General features: G+C 36.7%; 2 protein-coding genes across 2 annotated transcripts in view; one reads left to right on the top strand and one right to left on the bottom strand.

Annotated features, from left to right (window-relative positions):
* LOC139740124 (nuclear migration protein nudC-like) overlaps positions 1-1,099 on the top strand; it is a 34,212-nt gene extending 33,113 nt beyond the window's left edge. Inside the window, exon 9 of the mRNA XM_071650706.1 lies at positions 600-1,099. Coding sequence (XP_071506807.1) covers positions 600-651 — 52 coding nt within the window. The 3' untranslated portion in view covers positions 652-1,099. The remainder of the gene's footprint in view (positions 1-599) is intronic.
* Positions 1,100-10,518: 9,419 nt separating this feature from the next.
* LOC139740138 (origin recognition complex subunit 3-like) overlaps positions 10,519-25,096 on the bottom strand; it is a 41,115-nt gene continuing 26,537 nt past the window's right edge. The window contains exons 6-18 of the mRNA XM_071650719.1: positions 24,936-25,031; positions 24,551-24,720; positions 22,733-22,892; positions 20,743-20,856; positions 20,207-20,340; positions 19,822-19,885; positions 18,681-18,877; positions 17,169-17,296; positions 16,309-16,534; positions 16,001-16,142; positions 12,399-12,515; positions 11,900-11,976; positions 10,519-10,649 (exon numbers count right to left, since the gene is read on the bottom strand). Of these exons, the coding sequence (XP_071506820.1) occupies positions 10,544-10,649; positions 11,900-11,976; positions 12,399-12,515; positions 16,001-16,142; positions 16,309-16,534; positions 17,169-17,296; positions 18,681-18,877; positions 19,822-19,885; positions 20,207-20,340; positions 20,743-20,856; positions 22,733-22,892; positions 24,551-24,720; positions 24,936-25,031 (1,731 nt within the window). The 3' untranslated portion in view covers positions 10,519-10,543. The remainder of the gene's footprint in view (positions 10,650-11,899; positions 11,977-12,398; positions 12,516-16,000; positions 16,143-16,308; positions 16,535-17,168; positions 17,297-18,680; positions 18,878-19,821; positions 19,886-20,206; positions 20,341-20,742; positions 20,857-22,732; positions 22,893-24,550; positions 24,721-24,935; positions 25,032-25,096) is intronic.

The raw sequence follows: 25,096 nt of genomic DNA, 5'->3' as shown, positions 1-25,096 counted from the left end.
CAGGTGTATTGATGTGTCAGACAAGTTAGTGATCCAATATCATGGTATATTATCCCAGGATATCGTGGTAAATAATACTAATGTTGTAAATAATCCCACTGTGACAGATTAATGATCAGGGCACGGTAAAGTGTGAAGGCTAGGGTTAGAGTAAGGGCAAGTTTTGAATTCTTCCAAGATTCGAGGCGAGTAGATGCACTTAAAGAAGAATCAACTTCAATAAGTGTCATATGGCAATCATTATCTATGGTGTTTTGCCCAAAATATAATGAGATGTTAGTTGGTCGTGTGAAGTATGAAATGTGTGTATTGAAGCATGTAACTTGATGTTGAATTAAAAGACTAAGATCTGTATTTGCAGCTGTCTGCAGTGATTGCCATCTTCTTCATTTTCTTTTCAAAGCTCATTAATCCATAATGGATTAACATTGTAATTTGTTGCCTTTAGTGTTCTCAAGGGATTTTGATGATATCTGTGTGTACTATTTAAATGAGAATGATGACAACAAATAGTTGACTTTTGTAACCTCTGCTATATTATCAGGGTTTAGTCTAGAGTGATCATTTTTGATTCTCTTTCTTGATCCTTTCTTTGGCAGGTTCATGAAGCAACATCCAGAGATGGATTTCTCCAATGCCAAGTTTAACTGACATCATGGATGAGATCCGGGCAAGATGTTTTAAACTCCTTCCATCAACAAGATTCATGTTAGGAATCTATTTCCAAAACAAGCTTTTTCTTTGAAATATTTTCAAGCATATTGTTCTAGGTGAATCAAAGTAAGGTTAAGCAGACTAACAGACCTGAGTTTCTAATGCTACTTTGAACATCTTGTATGTTCGACTGAAAAGGATACTTTTGAACTGTAAAGTAAGAATATTGCATTGTAGAGCCATGACATAGTGGAGATGTATGTATTTTGACAAAAACTCTATCCTGATTTATACATGTTGTTATAAAATGTCATCCCTGCAAAAGTTCTATCCATTTCTTTTAATTGTTGATGCAGATAATGTGAGTGCCAAGCGCTTCAGAACTAATGGCATGAACCTGACTGAATAATATCTGCATTCTTCTTGTGAGAATATGTAATTATAATTCACATCTTTCCTGATCTAAGCTGCCACCTGTGTATCTGCATGTGTGGATCCCACTCCCACACCACTAGCTGTGCAGACCATGAGCACACACTAGAGAAACATTGCCAGAAACATCGCCGTCATAAGGAGCACTTGTACAATGAGTGTGCACTTTCCAAGATTACTTGAATGCAATCTTCTGTCCTGTTGGATGTAGGGCCGACAATACGTTATTTAATCACAAATAGCTGAAAGAAAAATGAATGGAATTATTCAACAACACTTCTGTTATAAGACTCTGCTAAAACTTATAGTCCTTTGGAATGGTCCAGATGTGGGTCAGTCGATGGAGGTGCACTCTGACTTTGATTTTCAGTATTTATTTATTGCATTTATATCTTTTATCTAATTCTTTTTTGTATTTTTGTATTTGTATTCTTGTATTAGTTTGGACTAAACATTAATTTTCCGGTAAACTATGCACCTAGAAACATCCGTATTAAGCGCATTATAAATGTATGGTATTATTATTATTAACTTGGAAGGGACAAAAACCTACTGACAAATATGCTATTTAAAAAAAAAAAACAACCAAAAACCTGGCATTTTGTGGCAATATCTTGTCAAGGAGATGAGTTGTCTTCTAAAGGGATAAAAAAGGGATTTATTTGGTTTCTAAACTTTAAATCATCCACGTCTGTTTTGATACATTTATGTCTTGTTGGAGAACTTTCAATAAGAAGAAACTGTGAAAAATCGAGGGCATTGTTTCCCCAGACTGAGGTATCCCTAAACACTTATTCAAGTTATTGACAAATAATATCTATAGCATCAGTCTCTAAACCCAATATTAGTGCGTTATTATTTTCAGTGGAGGTCAGACGGATGGGAATTGCCCTTTAATGTTCTAGCATTTACAAAATGTGTATTTGTGGTTTGACGGCTGAGAGAGAACACATCATGTGACTTGTAGGAGAGAAGAGCTTACCTGGAGGAAATGCAGAGAATACCAAATGGTTTGATCCAAGTCACATAAGTTAGTATTATGGACATGAAGATAATTCAGAAGTACTCAGCACTTGTGAACTTTGTTTGGAATCTTCCATAATCTAAACCCCATTCCATGACACATTTTTTTTTTTTTTTAAATGACAGATATTATGTCACAGCCATTGAAATAGCCCTGCAAAACTAACATTCAAGTGGTTTAACTCTGTACTGATATTTCTTTTTACTTTTATTATTGAAAAAATAATTAGTGATGAATGCTACCTTTGCAGAAAAATGAGACTTGTAATCAATGACATGTAAAAGATACTTGATGAATTGTGATTGGTTATGAATCAGATGCATTCTTGTGTGAGAGAAATCACATGATTCTTAGAATAGATTGTATTACATCTGTTAAAGTAAAACGGGAAAAAAAGGCAATACTAACACCTTGGCATGGAATTTACTAATACGGTTGATGCAGGTTTGATATTGGATAATGATACATTGCTTTGATGTGTCAAAGGAGTAACTTGTAAAGCTGTACTGTATGCCCTGTGATATTACTGTATACTTTCATAATGCAAGTCACTCCGTTAATGTTCAAAGTTACGGCTAATCTTCACTAGCCAATTTGTCTCCAACATACATAATGACATATTATATTGAACCATCTAGCAAGCAAGTCAATTGAGCATTTAACATGTATTATACAGCAAGCCAATAACACTGATTCTGTTTTATACATGGTGCATGTTTGTTCATACAGAGCACAAGTTGACAAGTCCTCATGCCTGTATCAAGCTACAATTAGTGTAATTAAGTCCAAAGATTATCCATGGAAGTTACGTATGATGTAACATTTACTAGTAAAAAACAATTTCCTATTGAAAATCACCTCCTTGAAACAGATTTAGTACACTCAAACATATTATACAGTGATATACAATGTGTATTGTGTTTGCTAGGAACAAGAATGAAGTTTGTCCAAAAATGGCTTTAATATTAAATGTTTCTACTAAAAATAGAAAAAAAAAAGCAAAACAGAAACACCTCAATACTCGGTCATGAAGACTGAGATAAAAGATGGTGAGATGTTTCAATGAAGACAATTATTTCTGAACTGTCTACAGGCTCATGTTTGTTCTGCTTTTATTTTTTATTATTTCTTTTTACAATAAAGTGCAAACTCTATGCTGCCATGTTTAATTATTTGTTGTACCTCACTTTCTGTTCATATAGGATAATATTTATGGTAATGAATGTTCAGAGAAAGTTTGAATTCTTTGCTTTGCCTTTATAGCAGACAGAATTCATCTCCTGCACCAAGAGTGGTTGTCAGGTTTTTAGCTCACCTGAGCCAAAGGCTGAAGTGAATTATTCTGGTCATTATTTATTGTCCAGCATGCCTCGTGTGTCATGTGTTAAAGTTTTACATTTATATCTTCTTTAGGGAAAACCCCACGATGGGTTTTCCCAAAATATGGCAGGTAGTATCCCTAGGGTGATGGGATCTCAATTTGTTCAAATGGGCACTATGTTACCCAGGGAAGGGGGCAAAACCCTCAAATCAAGAATTAGAAGAAAAAAAATCTTCTCAAGAGCATAAAGTGATAGAGCTAAGTCAAATGTTTTGATTGAGTAAGTAGATCTGATGACTGTAGTTTCAGGTTTGTTCATGATAGATGGTGGGGGGTGGGGGGGGGGACCAAATGAAGTTCCAATACATGTATTTACTCTTTCTTTTTTTCTTTAAAAAAACACTTGGTTAGAATTAATTCATCAAACTTGGTGGGTATTAATACTATGGTTGTAGAATTTTTCTAGACATGGATGCCATGCCCTGGCTACATGAGGCACCCCAGGGGCACAATGTTCTGTTCAGTTTTGTTTTTGTTTTTATTTTGTTTTTTGGGGGGTGGGGGTGGGGGGAGAAGATCCAAATTCCCCACATGAGGGAAACTTTTCACTATGTAGAACCAGAAGTGACAGAGCAAAGATACTGTAACATTCTGAGTACATAGATTGGTGACAGTGGTTGCAAGTTTCTTCATGGCAGATCTGCAAATTATTTTTAATTTTACCAGTAATCTTTTTTTTGAAAACACAATGATCAGAGTTTCACCAAACTTTGCAGGTAGCATCCTTATGGCGATACAATCTCAATTCATTCAAACATGCACCATGTAATTGTTTTACACGCTATTTTTCACTGGAACCAGAGGTGGTACAGTTATGGAATGCTTTGTAGTGTGTGTGTGTGTGTGTGTGTGTGTACAAGAAATTTGTCAGAGTCGAAGTTGCAGGCTCAATTATTTGAAGCATCCAAGGAAAATAATCCACTCATGTTCACTCAAAAGAAATAAGAATGTACTGTAAAAGTGGATATTTTCGCATGATTAATTTTCGCGCTCGGCTGGGTAAGATGAGTTTCGCATGTTTTTAATTTCACGGAATCAAGACATCAACTACTGCAGGCAAAAGTATTGCATGCTTTTACTTTTGCACTAGTTTCTGGTTGCGCAAAATGCGCAGCAAAAATTTCAACACCACAAAAATTTCCACATTTACAGTACAGTGGACTCCCTTTACAGCGAAGTCCTTGGGACCAGCAGTTTTCTTTCGTTAACGATCGAAATGTGGTTATAACCAAACATATAAAAAGTAATAGACGTAGGATGGATAATTTTCGCGGCCTCAATTTTTACTTCGTTGTGACCGTGTTCGTTACAACGGGAGTGCACTGTAATAGCACAAGTCTTGTATTAACTGAGAGAGTCTTCCTGTAAAAACAATGTGTCACACTGAATGAAGCCCTCCATACAATTTCAATACACTCTCCATGTACACAATGTCATGTACCTAGCATTCTGCTCACAGACATGTCTAACCCTGTCCTAGGCCTGATGAGCCCCTCCCGACATCCAAGCTGTCACCGCAATGTTTGACTTTCTCCTTTTGAATGTCCCACATCTTTTGAGACCAAATTTGCAACACTTGGGTGCACAGTTTCAAATATAAATTGCTCAAACACGTGAATTCATTTACAATTTCAATGCAAATTAGGCTTTCAGTCAAATTTTGTAAAAGTATGAGTACTTTGCTTTTTTGATGAAATCATTTAACCCTAATCCCACCGGGTTTTTTGAGGGACTTGACACCACAATACATTGGATTTGTACACAAAATCATGTTTTTGAGCAATTTTTGGGTCAACAAATTTTTTGTTCCCGCCGAACGAGTTCGAGCAGGGGACTATGAAACGGGCTCCGTCCGTGTGTCCGTGTGTGCGTCCGTGTGTGATCAAAATCTTCAATTTGCTACTTCTCTGTCATTTATGAGCCAATTTTGATTCTGTTTGCTTTATATGATAGCACTACATGGGAGCTTTGAAACTTCTACACAGAATTTCAGTGGTGACCTTTGACCTTGACCTTTGACCTATATTGTACATTTTGCTACAAAATGCTACTCCTTCGCCATTTCTAACCCGATTTCGATTCTGTTTGCTTTATGTGATGGCACTAGGTGAGGGCTTCAAAACTTCTACACAGAATTTTGACCTTTGACTTCTTTGACCTTTGACCTTGATTTTTGACCTGTATTGTACATTTGGCTACAAAATGCTACTCCTTTGCCATTTCTAACCCGATTTCGATTCCGTTTGCTTTATATGATGGCACTAGGTGAGGGCTTCAAAACTTCTACACAGAATTTTGACCTTTGACTTCTTTGACCTTTGACCTTGATTTTTTGACCTATATTGTACATTTTGCTACAAAATGCTACTCCTTCGCCATTTCTAACCCGATTTCGATTCCGTTTGCTTTATATGATGGCACTAGGTGAGGGCTTCAAAACTTCTACACAGAATTTTGACCTTTGACTTCTTTGACCTTTGACCTTGATTTTTTGACCTATATTGTACATTTTGCTACAAAATGCTACTCCTTCGCCATTTCTAACCCGATTTCGATTCCGTTTGCTTTATATGATGGCACTAGGTGAGGGCTTCAAAACTTCTACACAGAATTTTGACCTTTGACTTCTTTGACCTTTGACCTTGATTTTTTGACCTATATTGTACATTTTGCTACAAAATGCTACTCCTTCGCCATTTCTAACCCGATTTCGATTCCGTTTGCTTTATATGATGGCACTAGGTGAGGGCTTCAAAACTTCTACACAGAATTTTGACCTTTGACTTCTTTGACCTTTGACCTTGATTTTTTGACCTATATTGTACATTTTGCTACAAAATGCTACTCCTTCGCCATTTCTAACCCGATTTCGATTCCGTTTGCTCTATGTGATGGCACTAGGTGAGGGCTTCAAAACTTATACACAGAATTTTGACCTTTGACTTCTTTGACCTTTGACCTTGATTTTTGACCTGTATTGTTCATTTTGCTACAAAATGCTACTCCTTCGCCATTTCTAACCCGATTTCACTTCCGTTTGCTTTATGTGATGGCACTAGGTGAGGGCTTCAAAACTTCTACACAGAATTTTGACCTTTGACTTCTTTGACCTTTGACCTTGATTTTTGACCTATATTGTACATTGGCTACAAAATGCTACTCCTTCGCCATTTCTAACCCGATTTCGATTCTGTTTCCTTTATGTGATGGCACTAGGTGAGAGCTTCAAAACTTCTACACAGAATTTTGACCTTTGACTTCTTTGACCTTTGACCTTGATTTTTTACCTATATTGTACATTTTGCTACTAAATGCTACTTCCGGCGGGGACATATATTACGCACCGCGTAATTTCTACTTTTCCTTGTTTCAAAGGGGCGTGGCTTCAAAACGGTATGCCCGGGAGCCACAAATTTGGTCTCAAAAGTTGTGCGATACTTGCAAGAAAAAAGGCATAAAATGTCGCGGCGAGAGCATCACGTGTTGCGGAATAATCACGTGAGACGTGGGGGGGGGGGGGGCAAAATGCCCCCCCCCCCCACCCCTGTGGGAATAGGGTTAATACATGAATGTATATTTTCATGCATGGAAGTTACATCAACAAATTCCATTAAAGAAAATGCAGTCAAAAACAAAATTTAAAAAACCCAAAGAAATACACTGCATAAGAAGTTAAATAAAAATAAAATACTTAAGAGGTTAAAGAAAAAAACTTGATGGCACAAGCTCTTTAGTCACTTTATTTGCTAAGAACACTGGAACGAATATGTACACGAAAAATATACCTTTGGGAGCTTTATTTATTGGTAGCAAAAAGCCGGATTTCAGGCATACATTATGCAGAAATTGAATATATGGCTAGTCAAAGTTCAAGATGTCATCGAAAAGTAACAATCACAGTCAAGCATCTGACATTTATCTGTCAGCCACTCAAAGTTGTATTTCTCTGTTGCTTCTATGACTTCATTCCAAATAACCTTTGCAAGAAGTTTACTACAAGTTATCTGAAAGGATTAGACATGTGAACATAAAGTTCATACTGAAGTGTGTATGATTTAGGGTTACATTACACAAATTAAGCTTGATTTGCTGATCATTCCTAGTTCACAAAGCGTCACTGAACTGTGATCATAGTTTGTAGTCCCTTTGTACATGTATCAACAGCTTCTTGAAATAAAATAAAAAATCCAGTATTGTGCATTGGCTTTGTTGTACAATATATACATTGGATAGCAATAGCACATTGAAATAAATGTAAGATAACACAGATTCATGCCTTTGAATACATCTTTATTGGCATTAATCAATCTCTAAATTTTATTTAAAGGGTTGCTTGCATGCAAAAATCCTTTGCATCTGATTCTACTTGTCTTCCAGTACGTTGTAACAGGAACTACAAAGCATAACCATTATCACAAGTACTGTTGTTCAATGTGCCTATAAATTTATAGAAATATACAAATGAACACATAATACTGAAACATGTTTTTGAATGCAATTCTATGTATTCTTAACACTTGCAATTACAATGTGAACACTGATGACCAGAAGCAGTTTGAAAGCTAAGAAAGGCTTGAAACATTGTGTGAATTTAGATTTGTTTCTAAAACTACTCAAAGACATTGATGTTTGAGTGGACAGTGGTAGGGAGTACAGTCATGAAGGCTGCAGTTGAAAAGAAAAATGCCTTTTATTCCAGCTTCCACTGGTCTTGGGCTATAAAAGGTTAGGAATCTTAGAAAAGCATAAAACAGACAGAGCAATGGGAGTGAACCTTAACAAGATACGAAGCATGTAGAGGGAATACATGTACAGTTCGACCTCGATTATCCGGCCTCTTATCCGGAAATCTCTATTATCCATTCACGCAGTGCAGGACTTTTTTTTTCATCCAAAAATTGAGAAAAAAACAGTGACTTTAAACTCAATTAAAATTTCTACAGAACTCACACGATTTACCTACAATATTCCCGACAGAACTAACATAAATTCACACCACATTATCATCATAAAAGAAGGGACTACAATTTTGCGCAGGCTAGCATAGATTACACCACCATTGCAAGGTACGCTACCTGCCTAGCTGCCAGTGCACTGGGACGGCAGCTTGGACGGTAGCTATATACATTAACATTGTGTCTCCCATATCCAGCCAATTCGCTTATCCGGATGAGCGCCGGTCCCGACATGGCCGGGTAATCGAGGTTGAACTGTAATTTGAAAAGTGCCCAATAAGAAAACAGCAGCACTTTGTTAAATGTAAGAGGCTATGGAGCCTGTGGAAAGATCTGATATTCATTTTGAGCTTGTCACATGACATGCTGCTGCATTCTGCACTTTCTATTTAAAAGCTGATTACTCTGATTCCAGTAAAGAGCAAGCAGTGATAAACACCAAAGATATAAAGAAAGAAATGCATGAATTGATTGTTTTGGTTAAGGGTGGGTTATGATTAGAGTTGTAGACATGGATTTCATAGAGACGTAGTTTGATGCCTAGGACTAAACGATATGAAAGAATCAAATAAGACATCAGAATTTAATGTTTCATGAGTCACAGGTACATACATGTACATGTACATATCTAGGAGTACTAACTTTACATTGCTGTTTGTTTGAACCCTCCATATGCATTATATCCATTTATGGTTCGAATTCTCACTGATGTGGGTTTGATACATTACACAGATTGGAGTGCGCAATCATGAATAGTGTATCCGCATATCTCGGCAACTGATTCATCTTGAGAACTTTTTACAATGAATGTTATCATACAGCATATCAACCTCACCTGTTCCCTGTCACATAATACCAATTACTGATAAGACTTTTGACTTTACTTGCATATTAATATCTATTCCCCATCCTCCAAATAAACAACAAAAACAAACATCAAAATGGCATCACATCAAGAGGAACTATAAACAATTTGCTCTATCCTGTTTTTACCTGAATACCTGTTGCTGCTGAATGTTAAAGTGTTTAAACCCTTTTGAATACTGGTTCACAAAAACTTGGAATATTAAGCTTGCTAAGCTTGAGGAAAATCTCCAGATGACATCACAGTGATTAAACATCAATTGCACTCTTGCGGTGAAATCTGGAGGCATTACTGACTCATTCAGTCCAATCAATATCTAAACCTTCTCAGACTCGGTGCTTTACGCTTTATGTTTTGTTTTGTTTTTCGTTTTGACCAAGTGTCATCTGTGGGTTCCCTATTTACAATGTACTCGGTGGCTACATTGTATTGAAGAAAACCTACTACACTAAAAGGTCATTTCACAATAATGCCATGACAAATGAACAATAGACTCAATAACTGTAGTAATAACATGATTACCAGGAACGTGTCTCAAGGATGATTAAATTGAAGTTTAATATAAAAGTCAACAATGAGGTAGAAACTGTACGACTCGAGTCTACATATGTCTCATAAGTGACGTAGGATACATTCAGCAGCGACAATCAGCACATCACATACTACACTGATTATTAATGATGTGCACGTGAACAGATTTCCCCTGTTGTTGCTGCTATGAAACCACTGAAAATGCATAATTTATAAAATAAGTATCACACCCTTTGGCAAAACATTGAACAGTTCCAATGTGACTTCATGTTTTGAAATTATATCCAATACAATGAATACAAAAAAAAAAAACAAATTCGTAAATAACTGCATAATATAAATTCGTCATATTAAACTCTACTAGACATCGATAACTTTGGAACTCTTTTGATCACTGAAAACACAGGAGAAAACAACCATTCCAGGAATGCTTCATTTTTGCAATATGAGTTTGCAATATGAAGAACTTGCAAATAAAAGGTGTATATAACTTCATGTATTAAAACACATTAGCATTGCATACTGTTTCTGAGATGGCAAATCACAAACTTTTCTTCAAAAAATGATATTTCTTTCTCATTCCATCAATGTGGTTCTTGATGGAATTTTGCTACTTGCAAAATTGTTGCACAAGGACCAAATCATGAAAATTCACTTGTGAGATACATGGCGCATACAGTAGTTACTCTAGCATGTCGCCCCTAGCAACCACCCCATGTCAGTCTTGCTACATGGTCAGTCTTCTTCCTGGTGGGCTTGACAAAACCAAGGAACTGAAGCTCAGAGACAGCACGGATAAATCGAGCTCTGACATCAAAGTTGGTCAAGGATTCTAGCAGGTGTATAGATTCTATTACACAAACAAACAATCTAGTAATTATAAACCCTGCAGACACAGGATACACACAAATAATTCAAGATCATAATCACTAGTACAAGTACTTATACTACTACCTACATGTATGTCCATTGCCCTTGTTACAGTGTAAATAACGGCACCGTATGTCCCCCCCCCAAAAAAAAAAAAAAAAAAAATGACAACCAGATTTTCTGCGACAGTAACTTTAGAAATAGGGAATCAATCCAAATGCAATTTCAAGGTACAATGTATGAAACTATGATTTATTATCTACACTTTACGGAAAACCCCATCCGTTTTGCTTCAGTGGTCAAAGAGAAATTCATTCCTTCTAAGTTTTGTCCATTGTAATCACACATTAATGCAATTCCACGAGCATCCAAGTGTTAACCTTGGAAGAAAGGGAACCGTGACATGCTTCACAACGATCCACATTTCTCTGTGACCACTTAGCCAAATTGAATGGGATTTTCTGCAAAATGTATTTAAGAGGTTAGAGTTTCATTCTCTGAAACCGCATTCAGATTGTTTAATCATTTTGAAAGTTAGCTATGCGGAAATCAGATTGTATTTTTCTTTTTCCATTTTTTTTTTTTTTTTTTTTTGGGGGGGGGGGGGGGGGAAGAGGGTCATACTCTTTAACTTGAATTCTGCACTTGCGTGTAAATCATTCCATGCTGTGCTATTGCTGTGATTTACCAAACCATTTTGGCTCAACATATATATGTAATGTAGGACTGTCAAAGAATAAGTGATATTACAGCACTGCTGCCATCCATACCAAACAAAACTATTCATTTATGGCCAACAGAAAGTACAGTTATCTGCAGTGTACTGTTAAGAAGCTGTACTTCTAAAGAGACACACCATGTCAAACACAGTATCTACACAATGCTATACGGCTCTGACATTGAGCTCCTTACTCACTACTAGTATCACTGGATAAATTCTGTATTCCTTGCTTGAATGACTCCAAGCAAGTTTTGTTGTATAGGACCATGGTCTTATAAAAGAAGATTATAGCAAGGTTATCACAACACATGAGGGAAGGCAGACAATGGACAGAAAGATCATCACAGCTCACTTGAGGGCTTACCTCGGTTAAGCTCAAACTTCCAACTGAATATACCATCATTGCTAACTGAAAAATATGTCAAATCAAGATTTAAACAATAAAGCCTTGTTTCTGAAAGGATACTGCAAGACAGAATCTGGTTTTGAGGTTGTGTCACTGGTCTCTGGATGACTGTCTCCCTGAACTACAGTAATGAATGCCTGATAGAGGAAGAGAAAACAGTGGTAGGATATAAATTATTATCTTAATGACTGAATGAAATCACCCATTCTACAAAGGAACATATAATTTACAATGCCTTCAGAGCTGCTAACAGTTACAAAGAGGAATTAGGTCATTGTGCATTACATGCTACTCAACAGGCCCAAATAAAAATAGAATCAAGGAGTGTTTGCATTCTAGTATCAAAACATGAAGATAAATTTCATTTATCAGGAATCTTTAAATGAATCAAGAGACTTGGCACGTCTGCCCCATATCAATCCCAGACTTACTATAACACATTGTTTATTTGATGAAACTACAGTCGAATCTGTGTACATCTTTACTACCATCATTTAACTGTTCAACTATTAAAGTACTCTTTTGAGTTACCTGCTTGTCTACCTATATTCAATCTCACCTGTAACCAGTCATACAGGTTGATTAATCGACCACATTCAAGATGAAGTTTGTAGACGATGCACAGGTCAGGCAGAGTGTTGCTGATCCCATCACCCAGCTTCTCACACTCTGAGTTCTGTAGAAAGACACAATACAGATATTATTCCACTCTTGATGCTAAATGATTATAATTTTCTAGAAAGAAACAAATCAGTATCACTTTAAGATGATGAAATGATATCTGATATAAAGATATACCTGTAACAGCAGAAGAATTGCATTTCATTGCAACAGTAACAACCAGAAAATGATTTCATGGTTTTTACCTCATTTCATCATTATTTCATTATTATGGGAAGGGGGATGCTTATCAGAACACAAGTTGATTGAACTAAAAACCAGTGGGAGATGGATGAACACATGAACACAAAATACACGAGACTTAATTTATTCCCTTACCACTCCAGTGTATATTCTGATTTCGAAATATGCACTATGATATTTGTGAATGAAAGCCGAATAAATAACAATAATGATGATGATAATGATAATAATAACAATAATAATAACAATAATAATAATAATGATAATAATAATAATAATAATAATAATAATAATAATAATAATAATAATAATAATTATAATAATAATAATTCCCAGCAGCGGGCATTTTGCTTCCCCTTGACGTTTCGCTTGATTATTCCGCAACGCATGATGCTCTATGCAATATTTTATGACTTTTTTCTTTCAAGTATCGCGCAACTTTTGAGACCAAATTTGTTGCTAACAGGCATACCGTTTTGAAGCCACGCCCCTTTGAAAAAAATTTGTCTACCCAAAAATTGCTCAAAAACGTGATTTTGTGTACAAATCCAATGAAAATTGTGTTTTTGCAATTAATTCATATAAAAATGAATATTTTTACTTTCAATGGCTGATAATGATTTATTCTAGCCTGATTATGCTTTAAAAAGTTTCAGCAACAAATTTTGACCAAAAAACCCAACAAAAACAAAAAGGAGAAAAACAGGGAAATACATAAGAAATTCAATAAACAATAGAATACATAAGGAATGCATATGAAGCCGATTTTTGCTCCAATATTATTGTTGAGGATATTGAAAAGAATATGTTCACCAAAAATGAGAAGTCTTGGAGTTTTATTTTTTTATCTAATGGCAAAAAAATATTTCTGCATAAATTAGCATAAATTAATTAATATAAAATACATAAAATTTGAAAAATAAAACAAGGAAAAGTAGAAATTACGCGGTGCGTAAAATATGTCCCCGCCGGAAGTAGCATTTAGTAGCAAAATGTACAATATAGGTAAAAAGATCAAGGTCAAAGGTGAAAGAAGTCAAGGGTCAAAATTCTATGTAGAAGTTTTGAAGCCCTCACCTAGCGCCATCACATAAAGCAAACGGAATCGAAATCGGGTTAGAAATGGCGAAGGAGTAGCATTTTGTAGCCAATGTACAATATAGGTAAAAAAAATCAAGGTCAAAGGTCAAAGAAGTCAAAGGTCAAAATTCGGTGTAGAAGTTTTGAAGCCATCACCTACATGTAGTGCCATAAAACGGAATCGAAATCGGGTTAGAAATGGCGAAGGAGTAGCATTTTGAAGCAAAATGTACAATATAGGTCAAAGGTCAAAGAAGTCAAAGGTCAAAATTCTGTGTAGAAATTTTGAAGCCCTCACTTAGTGCCATCACTTAAAGCAAACGGAATTGAAATCGGGTAACAAATGGCGAAGGAGTAGCATTTTGTAGCAAAATGTAAAATATAGGTCAAAAATCAAGGTCAAAGGTCAAAGAAGTCAAAGGTCAAAATTCTGTGTTGAAGTTTTGAAGCCCTCACTTAGTGCCATCACTTAAAGCAAACGGAATTGAAATCGGGTAACAAATGGCGAAGGAGTAGCATTTTGTAGCAAAATGTAAAATATAGGTCAAAGGTCAAAGAAGTCAAAGGTCAAAATTCTGTGTTGAAGTTTTGAAGCCCTCACCTAGTGCCATCACATAAAGCAAACGGAATCGAAATCGGGTTAGAAATGGCGAAGGAGTAGCATTTTGTAGCCAATGTACAATATAGGTCAAAAATCAAGGTCAAAGGTCAAAGAAGTCAAAGGTCAAAATTCTGTGTAGAAGTTTTGAAGCCCTCACCTAGTGCCATCATATAAAGCAAACGGAATCAAAATCGGGTTAGAAATGGCGAAGGAGTAGCATTTTGAAGCAAAATGTACAATATAGGTCAAAGGTCAAGGTCAAAGGTCACAACTGAAATTCTGTATAGAAGTTTCAAAGCTCCCATGTAGTGCTATCATATAAAGCAAACAGAATCAAAATCGGGTTAGAAATGGCGAAGGAGTAGCATTTTGAACATTTTGATCACACACGGACGCACGGACACACGGACACACAGACACACACACGTACGGAGCCCGTTTCATAGTCCCCTGCTCGAACTCGTTCGGCGGGGACAACTAAACACTCTTGTAGATTACATTGACCTCTACCTTAGTGCAAATTTTTGCGAGGATCGCGCGATCCACGACCGAGATCTGAAAGGGGGGCCAAAAAGGCACAAATATGATATTGACATCATATCTTTACAAGAGAGACAAAATCTTTTGATCATAGAGTGGTTGGCAAGAAATCAATTAATATGTGTCTAACACTGAGACACCAGGAAGACAGTGTGCTCCTATGTACTGTATACGCCACATATTTCGCGAGTCCAAATTTTAGCGAATCGGGAATACCAAACGATTTCACGAGTGGTTAAATTCGCGATCATTGAGTCCTGTACTGAATGGAGAAGTGTACACGCGTATGTCACATTCATATCTTGATCACAGTCAATATTTTCGCGTGTCTTTAATTTCGCGGATAGCACCCAACTCCCAAAATTCACAAAAATAAAAACCTCTCGACATATTTGGCGCATACAGTAGATGATGTTATGACAACAGTCAGTGTACATCAACAGATGGCTAATAGATGGTCTAACACCAAAGCAGTGACCATTACACCATTATGGTGGTGAGCGTTAGCAAATATACGGTCTAACACCAAAGCAGTGACCATTACACCATTATGGTGGTGAGCGTTAGCAAATAGATGGTCTCACACCAAAGCAGCGGCCATTACACCATTTATGATGGTGAGTGCTGGCTAAATAGATGGTGTAACACAACAGTTATATATATATATCATAAAGATATATTATAAATTTGAAGTCTTATGCAGTGTACAAGCACCACACTTTGATTACTCTTGCCTTCTTATATGTATTGTGCACTTTTGTAGTATAGTTTTTCTTGTGTGTATTGCATCAATGTAACTATTCTTTCCTGTAACACTCGGGATCAGCCATAGAAAGACCAACGGTCTATGTTGATCCCCCCCCCCCCCCCACAATCTGAAATAGCTGTTTTTATGTTGTGTTTGTCTGTTGTAAAATCCTTGTAAGTTGGACTTATTTTTCTTGTATTGTTGCAATGTCCTACTGTGTATGTATCATTCCTGTATTTTTTGTAGCTTGTAAATGCTTTTTATCAGGACGTGGAAAATAAAGGAAATGAAATGAAATGAACAGTTGAGTAGTGAGACAGCTTCCTACCTGCAGATAGTAGTATGGATTACTCAAAGCAGTCTGGATTGCTGCCCTCGGGGAGGCATTCAGACGCTGCCTGAGCTCAGAGATGTCATTGTAGTAGCACACCTCATGCAGAGGTTGGTTCATTGGGCATGTCAAATACTGCCTGCAGGAATGAATGAAGAAAAGGAAAGACTGCAATACACCCGTCTTTCATTACATAAAAACAATCCATCTTTAATACATTATCTACATTTTACTGACTATAAGACTGATGTTGCGCTTTAATAATCATCTATTGACACTAACAAGAATGTATAAGGCTTACAAACCTGAACAAAGAATCAAAGAAGTCTAGGATCTCATTGCGCAAGGCTTCATATCTGGTCATCTTGCGCTGTTTCCTGGCATCGTACATCAGTTTCTGCTGCAGAGAGTGAAGCGTGGTCTTCCCTTGGATACATCCCTCCTCCATCACTTCTTCTTCCTTTGATCCTTGTCTCTTCTTGGTCTTTCCCTCCTCACTGTCATTGTCTTCCACAGGCTGATTACAGGAATCTAAGGAAAGAAAAAAAAACACACCCACAAGACACATTACAGCTCAATGTAAAACATACTGCCATTCAAATTCACACATTCTAATTGCTGAAGACACAGCTATGTGAGTTCATGTAATCTACTCCTTTGTCCTTTGATGAAACTCTATGTTCAAACTAATAGGAGCGATTTGCTCACTGGTAAGTCATGAAGTAGCCAAAAAATCTCAGAGAGAAATCATCCGAACATCACTTTATGGGATGTCAGGTTTCTGTACAAGTCCTCTACTGCCACAAAGTGGACCAGTATCATTCACTTAAAACAAGGTCAGCAATAAGAGATTTGTTTCCCCTGCTGAGTGATTGCATTAATCAGATCATTTTAGCAGAACATTATGATGTTGACCTTGTAAGATTTCTGGAACCATTAATTTCAAATTCACAAAGTATAGCTTGGAAAGAGCTTGATCATTCAAAAAATCAATTCACTGTGACTTTAATGACTGACACAAAAATGAAATTCATCAACAGACAAACTTGTTAGCAAAATTGTCCTAAATGTCCTGGAGAGATGTTAGCAATTTTCTCTTATTTTGAAATCATGTGGGCTCCAAAGAGGACTTTGATTTCTGAGACATATTCAAATTGATTCTTACCTCCTAGAGTTTCCAGCTTGGCTTGTAAAGTTTCAATCTGAAATCGTGATTCCTGCAGCCCTTCAAAGGAAGCTAAAGTCTCCTCACAAAGAGTCATCTTGGTCAGGAGCTCATCTCTGGCAAACAATCTTGAGCAAGGAGAGAAAAAAAGTGTTCTTGATAATCCACACAAATATCTTAGCTGCAATTCAATCAAAGATCAAATCACAAGTCTATTCTTAGAAAGAGAAAAACTAAACAACATAAAAAAAACCACAAAAGGAATTATAAAGAACTTGCATATCTTCACTGGGGCGACAAGACCTTGTATCTACAAAATGTTAAATGTTCAGAAGAGCCAAAAAACATGGCGGCCAAAGCACTATACCAAATGGGACAGCCCTTCCTTTGACGTGTCATTGTGGCTTCATTTTTGGGGTAAGACAACTAGGATTTGGACAGGACATCACTTAACCAATTATTTGACCATAAATGCAAAAAAAGTCATTTTCACAAAAATTGTAGCTACAAGGTTTTGTCACCTTAGCGATGATATAAAGGCCAATGTTAAAGGTAGCCTACTTGGGGAAGTTGCATGGAAAAAAGAGATGAAGACGGTACACAAGGAAGCATTCCAATGCACCAAGGTTTATGCCATAGAATTCCATGAGAACTCTGTTGAATTTTATTATTCAGACGGCTGATCAGGCAGCACATACAAATATATTTATCATAAGCAAGTTGTCTGGACTGAGTATTGGGGACTTAATCAGACAAAAAAAAAAAAAAAATGTCTTCGACAAGGTCAAATTGCATTTTAATTAATTCAGCATTTGCAAATTCTAGACAGTGTTAACTACAAGGTGATGAAAAATTTCTCAAGCTAGATGCATTTCCAAGATCAGGTACATGTAGTTGGGGGATACATGCAGTGGAACAGCTGACCCAACTCGAATACATTAAAAAATTCCCATAATAAATTGCGTACAGCTTTGTCATGGATCTCTATGTGAGTATACCCAGAGCTAAAAAGAATTTCAGCTAGAAAAGAACATTACTAAAGAGTGTTCTCTTTGACACACATATTCACTGACAGGCAATCCCATTCTAACAAGACTACACCTGAAGTGGTTTTGTTTGTTTGTTTGCTTTTTTTAATGTAACCAAGTGGGCAGCAAATGAAGATCAGTTTAATTTGGTCACCCTTCTCTCCCTATGGTACTGGGTCTTTAACCACACAAAGAATTTTCTCCAAAATCTTGACATTTCATCTGTATGGCTGGAATGGGTTTCTACATGAAGAGTTGTCTTTTAAATTGGCTAGATCTATATCACTTAGCAGCTGAGGTGGAAACAGCACCCCCCCCCCCCAACACAATAAAACATGTTCCTAAACCCTATAACTTAACAACATTCTAGAAGTAACAAACATGTCAATACTGGTAATTTTCATTGATTTGTTGTGTTTATTCTCATACAGTGATCAAAGAGCAATTCCTGACTGAAATGTAATCTTGTCAATTTCTTACTCACTTCATGTACTTGAATGACTCCTTGTAGCCATCTGTCTCATAGATGTCACCTTCTGACGCCAAAGCATAGAGCTCCCTCATCTGTTTGCCCAGGGGATGGTAGGGTAAGCTTTCTGACAGGATATGAAGGCACCGTAGAGTCGGATAAAATGTCTTGTGGTAATCACTCAGCTTCTTAAGAAGCTCTTGAAGCACCTTCTATACAGTTGGAGGAAGAAAGAGTAGTGAACAAGCATTACAAGTCTATGAAAAGGCAAGTTCAACAAAGTCAGTCAAAACTGTAATCATTCATTGGTCTTTTGGTCTGTTAACTCTTTATGTACCATGGTGTAATCCCCCCCGTATGCCACATTATTCTGAAACAGCAATGTAGTCATGCTTTGGGTAAACATTCTGCTTTTCAAATCCATGTAAGTTCAATATCTATTTTTGTTACCCTGGACATGTAATGAGCAAAGTTGTGAAGAAAATGCCAAGTTCTCCTATTATGTAAATTGTGTGACAGATCTACAGTGTATGATCATTTTTCTTTTAAATAACCAGTAGCTACATTACTGTAGAGGCACTGGAGGCAAGACATCTGGACAGAAAACAGTGCCTGAAACAGTTGGGAAAACTACTTTATAGCCGATCACTACATAAAACACAAGCTACATGTGACAGGAATGGAATCAACACAAACACTGTGGCATTTGGCTATTTATCGATTGGTTTGAGTGGCTTTGTGGGTTTGAGCAGAATATGCAAAGTTGGCACGCCGTCGCCTGAGTGGGCATGCGAACGTGGCACATAGAGAGTTAAGTGCACAGGCTGCTAAAAAAGGTTCATTCATGCACACTTTCTGTAAAATGGAAATCTGTGAAGTTGGAAGTGTCTTTGAAGAAAGGTATAGTGATGTTACAAACAAACAAACACGATTTACTATCATGAGTTTTTTGTCTAGTTTCAAGCAGTTGCCAGGAAATTAAAACATGTGTAGATAACACATCATTTCTTATTCCATTAAGTTTGTTCTTATGATTTCAAGAACAATTTCCAAAAAAGATATCAGTTGTGCAGTAAGAGAGAAATTGACAGATATCTACCTGTAGTGGTACAGAGAGATGAGTTGGCATGTATGTCTACCAGTAGATCAGACTGACCTTCATGTGTTTGTCATCCAGTAGAAGGGCTCTCTGGTCACTAGCTGGGCAACCATCCACAAACCTGCATACAGACAAAATAGCTCTAGTCACATTGCAGTTTATTCAATATTGGAGACATGAAGATTGTTTCATCATTACATCAACCATTCAATGTTTCCATATAAAATATGGGAGACAAGTGGAATCATTACCATCGTAAGAGTTGGTGGTTGTCAATCTCTCAATTTTTCACTGAAAAGGCAGTGAAAAAGATTAATGTCAAAATATTAAAATCGTTTCTCTTTTTAGAGACTAGCAATATTTCACAACGTCTGTTGAGAATGAGAAGGGCTTTAACACCCCGTTTACAGTGCAGGGCCAGGCTCGGCCGCGGCTGATTTACCTCCTGAAAGACTGCAACTGTCGAAATAACTCAAGTTGCTCGTGTGACAAGTTTCTGATCCGGCTGATGGCGTCACCATGACGACAACAGAGTAAGCTCAGTGGCTGAGAGAAATAGTGATCTAGGACAGCAAACTGTAAGCCAAACAAAGGTGATACCAATTAGTATGCATGCTTCACATGGAGAGAAGTGTAAAAGGTGTAAACAAGTAGAACTGAAGTTTGAGCTTAAGTCTTAAGTAATTATAAATGTGAAATGTATTGAAATGTGCTTTAAAAAATGTCTTTCAGATTGTCTGAAAGTTCATGGCAAGTACAATATCACATAGACTTCACTAACAAATCTTTTACAACTTCTGAAATATTCAAACTTAATTAATGTAAGGATAGAATGTAAGGGAGTGATGAAAAGTCATTATTTGAATAATCAGATAATACTGAAGGACTATTATATTATGTACTTTCCTCACTTTCTGATTTTCATTTTCTAGGAGATTGCTAGACCATACCAAGATACAGTTTTTCTGCTTTACATACCTGTAACCCTTGCACAAAATTCATGACAGAAAAGTCATGATAGAGGAAGAGGTCAAGCAAGAACTGGAAGACCTTTGACCCCAGCTTGAATGGATGCTTGGCAGTCAGCAGAACCTGCAAAGATGTTTGTGGCATTTTCTTGTCAGTTCTTTAGGAAATCCCACAAAGGTGTTTTGCACATTTTCATCAATCAGGTTCCTGTGGTCACTACTGTACAGTGTTAACATTTTGTGATGTGGAAATGTCCTTACGACATGGAACTAGTATGAAACAATAACACAAACATTGTATGCATATATTTTGCTTGCTGTATGAAGAATTAATTTATATTTTGAGTCCACGGAAACAAAAATATGCAAAACTCATCTTGCCAGATCAAGTGCACAAAATTATTCAAAGATTTCCACTTTTACAGCATTCCAGACAAAGAATAAAGTTAAGGAAAGCAGGTAAGTCTTTCACTTTCATCATTTACAATGTAACACTCTTATCTTTGAGGTATATTGCATACTATAAATGGAGGTCAGACATAGTAGTAGTACAAGTGTCAGATTGCAATGATCAATCACACGTTTGACTCACTACATGCCAGATTATTTGCTACATGTTAACAGACTGGCAAAGGTAAAATTACAAAAATGTTCTACATAGAATGAGATGACCTGAGAAATATTTGTCTTTAAACTCCTGGCTATGTACAGGCAACTGTATAGAGTGCGTAAAAATCCAACTTTGGAGGGCTACTGTTTCATAATTGTCAACTATTAGAGAGCACAATGTTGGTTGTCGGGAAAGAGGAATTCTTCCTCTTTCCATTGGTACCTAATCATGTTAACAAATGTCATGCATGACTGAACACATCAACTTAAAAGACAACAATGACACATTGCACTTTTTCCAAGTTTGAGTGTCATATGAAGGAATAACGAATGTCTCACTGAATGGATGAGATCTGCCAATGAAAGTGTCCAAATAAACAGGCTAGCCTGTACAAATGTATGTTTGTGTTTAGGTTTGTGTTCAGGGTTGCTATTAAAGACCATATTAAACCTGCAACATGGCCACCCATCCTATAACTTGGTCACTCCTACAAAGCCGACCAAAACAGTCCATTTTCTCTGTTCATATTCAACATGAGCCTTTGGCTCAGGTGAGCTAAAAATGGATAATGGGTTAACCTTTGTGGGAGTGATCAAGTTATTGACAACATGGCCATGTTGAAGGTTATGGACCATAAAAAGTTAGAAGAAACCCCAAACACAAACCTGCAGTCATGCGGGCTGGTCGTCAATTTGTCCATTTTCATTCACAGATCAAGTGTGACATTCATTGTTCCTTCATGTGACACTCAATGGGGCAATTGGTCATTGTTGTCATTGTTGTCTTTATAAAAGTTCACGCTTTCAGTCATGCATGACATTTCTCAATGAATATAATCAGGTACCAATGGAAGAAGGAAGAGTTCCTTTTTCCCCAGTACCAATGGAAGGAGGAAGAGTTCCTTTTTCCCCACAACCAACATTGAGCTCTCCATAACTGACAATTATGAAATAGTAGCCCTCCAAAACTGGATTTCATTTTTTTTTTTTTGGATATGCACTGTACATATCTCAAGAGGAATAAGCCTTTACATCATGTCCTAAAAGTACATAAGTGTATCATTTCAAATTGAGTTGCAGTCAGTAGTGGTATCAACAGTCCTGCACAGTCTACACAGAATATATTTTCTTACGATTTATTACTCCAAATGATAAAACTATTCACATGTTAACATTATATCATACTCTAAAGAATAGGGATATCTAAGTTGCTGGGAGGAGTCAACTAATGTGGGAGACCCCAGAAGACATGGTAAGAAAAAAATCAAAGAAAACCATATTACCAACATTGACCCAACTCACAGGATAGCACAGAAGAGGGTTCTATTGATAAAATGAACTGTCCAACCTCACTGAGTGGGGAAAATGAACTTTACTCACATAAGACTTACTTTGTCAATAACTTGTGAGAGGTACACTGATGATGGTTCAGCTTGGAATTTCTCCATACTGAGACATGAGGAGGCAGACTGGGGAAGCAGTCGATGGATCACTCCCACAGAGGTTGCAATGCCAAAGGTTAACACTATGGGCAGCTTGTCAAGATACTGACTGAAGGTTAAATGTCAGAGGTACAAAGACTTGAAATCATACAATGGTGACTGGTATAACATAGCTCCACCACATCGCATTGTTCTCCCAATATGTAGGTTTACATTACATACTGAAAATGTGAGATTTTATATTTCATTACACATGACTGGCAAATACTCATTATCTGAAAATGATACACACATCTTCAGGACAATACTTAGAGCCACTCAAAATATGGAAAACAGGTCATATCTTTATTATTTTCACCCAACATTTAACCCTATGCCTAAAAAAAAAACTAAAAAAAAACTATCCCTACATATCCATTGTGCGGTAATGCAAATACATTGTACAGTGTATGTACCAAGTGTAATCACCAAGTAAGTAGTGTCAGTCATTTTCAGGGTATGGGGGAAAATGTTGTACTTTCAGCATAAAATAATGTGATCTTAACATTTCTAGGTAGCCTTTGACCTTTGACCTTGGACCTCATGACCCAATATGTTGAAAACAAAATGTAAGGCAATGTATTGTACTATTTTAAAGTTTCATGAAGATACCTGGAGCCATTTCAGAGACCTTACGTATATGAAATTTTAGCATTTTTGCTTGACTTTTCACCACTGATCTTAGGGCCAAAAACTTTCCTTACAGACAATCTTTCTTTGGTAATAATACAAGTATACACTACACTTCATGAGAAAACATTCTGGCATTCCATAGATATGGGGATATAATGTCTACACTCTTATTTTCATCAACTTTGCAAATTCTCGTTGGACCTTAAACTAAACAAAATGCAAAAATGTTGTCATATAGGTATGGTAGGGCAATACTGCACTTTAACGATTATAGTCTCAATGTCAAATGGCGAAAATGTCTGGGACCTCATTCATGTATACCTTGCATATAACAGCTTCAAGTAGTGACATTTCAAGAATTTGACTTGACCTTCAACCTTTGAACATGTGCACTCAAAAGTGAAAGGTACTCCTTCGTCAACTCATACAAATGCTAAGTTTCATGGAATACTTTTAACAGTTCTCAGTTTACGTTGTCCATAAAATTGATAAGGGACTGATGTGAGGAAGGATGAAAAAACAAATGGATGTACTGAAAAAAGGACAGATGGACAACCCAAAAAAATAATGCCTCCTGTGTCACTTTGCAGCAGAGGTACAATAAACATAACAAGTTAGTAACCTGCAGATGATCCCTGCTAATAGGACATAATTATGATGCCAAAGTATTTGAGTGGTAGATGAGGAAGACATGATGTTATGAAGTAATAAAAAAAGAAATCTATAATAATTTGTATAATTATATAAAACATCTTCCAAAATGTCACTGGGTTACCAGGACACAAGAGCTTTCTATAGTACAGTTCAAAGATGATACTCTTATTACAATTATAATGGCTCGGCTCAACAAAACAAAACAAAACAAACACAAACACACACACACACACACACACACACACACTTTTCATTGACTCATCAACCTGACAATAAAGCCCTTATATAATGATATTTTGCCTTGTTTGATTCTAAGCAGTAATCTTAAAAACAAAAAGAATTCCTTTTCTCCCTCTAACACCTCCGGCAATTCTTGTTGTACTCGTTAACTATCCAATCGTTATTGGCAAATCAAGATAGCATCAAAACCTTTTAACTCACCTGCAAATATGAATGAAGTCCTGGATGACAACAGGTTTGAATCCCTCAATATCCTCAAAGATAATAATAATGGGAGGGAATTCTGGGTAGGAAACAGGACCACTGGCTGACCGCCTTTTCCTGGAGCGACGTGGTGATTTGAAGACAGTGGAGATGCATGATTTATGCTTCTGCATAGACAAAGAAAAAGCAAATACCATATTTCATATAGCATCTATACAGTAACTTGCAATTTTTGAAAGATTAGGGGTGATACCATTTACTTCTTTCTTAGATGCATGTAAACTTATCTAAAGTGTTAGAAAATTTTCTGCCTTCCACAACATGGAATGAAGTATTATAAAACCAAATCAAGCATACTAGAGCGAAATGATGAAAGTCTCACTTGGACATTGTCCTTGTACCATGTCTGGAGAACAGGGAAGGTGCAGGGAACTTTCTTTAGGTTAACATCTGGGCGTGTCTCATCATCCTCAGAAACCTGAGATAAAAAAACAAAATCGGCACATTATCATTTCATATCACCTGTCATACAGATTAAAATGC

Source organism: Diadema antillarum, unplaced genomic scaffold (assembly GCF_040938485.1).
Source record: "Diadema antillarum isolate AM-2024a unplaced genomic scaffold, OU_Dant_1.0 seq00000836_RagTag, whole genome shotgun sequence".
NCBI lineage: Eukaryota > Metazoa > Echinodermata > Echinoidea > Diadematoida > Diadematidae > Diadema > Diadema antillarum.
The sequence above is the reverse complement of the archived record's forward strand: the minus strand, read 5'-3'. Positions and strand labels throughout refer to the sequence as shown.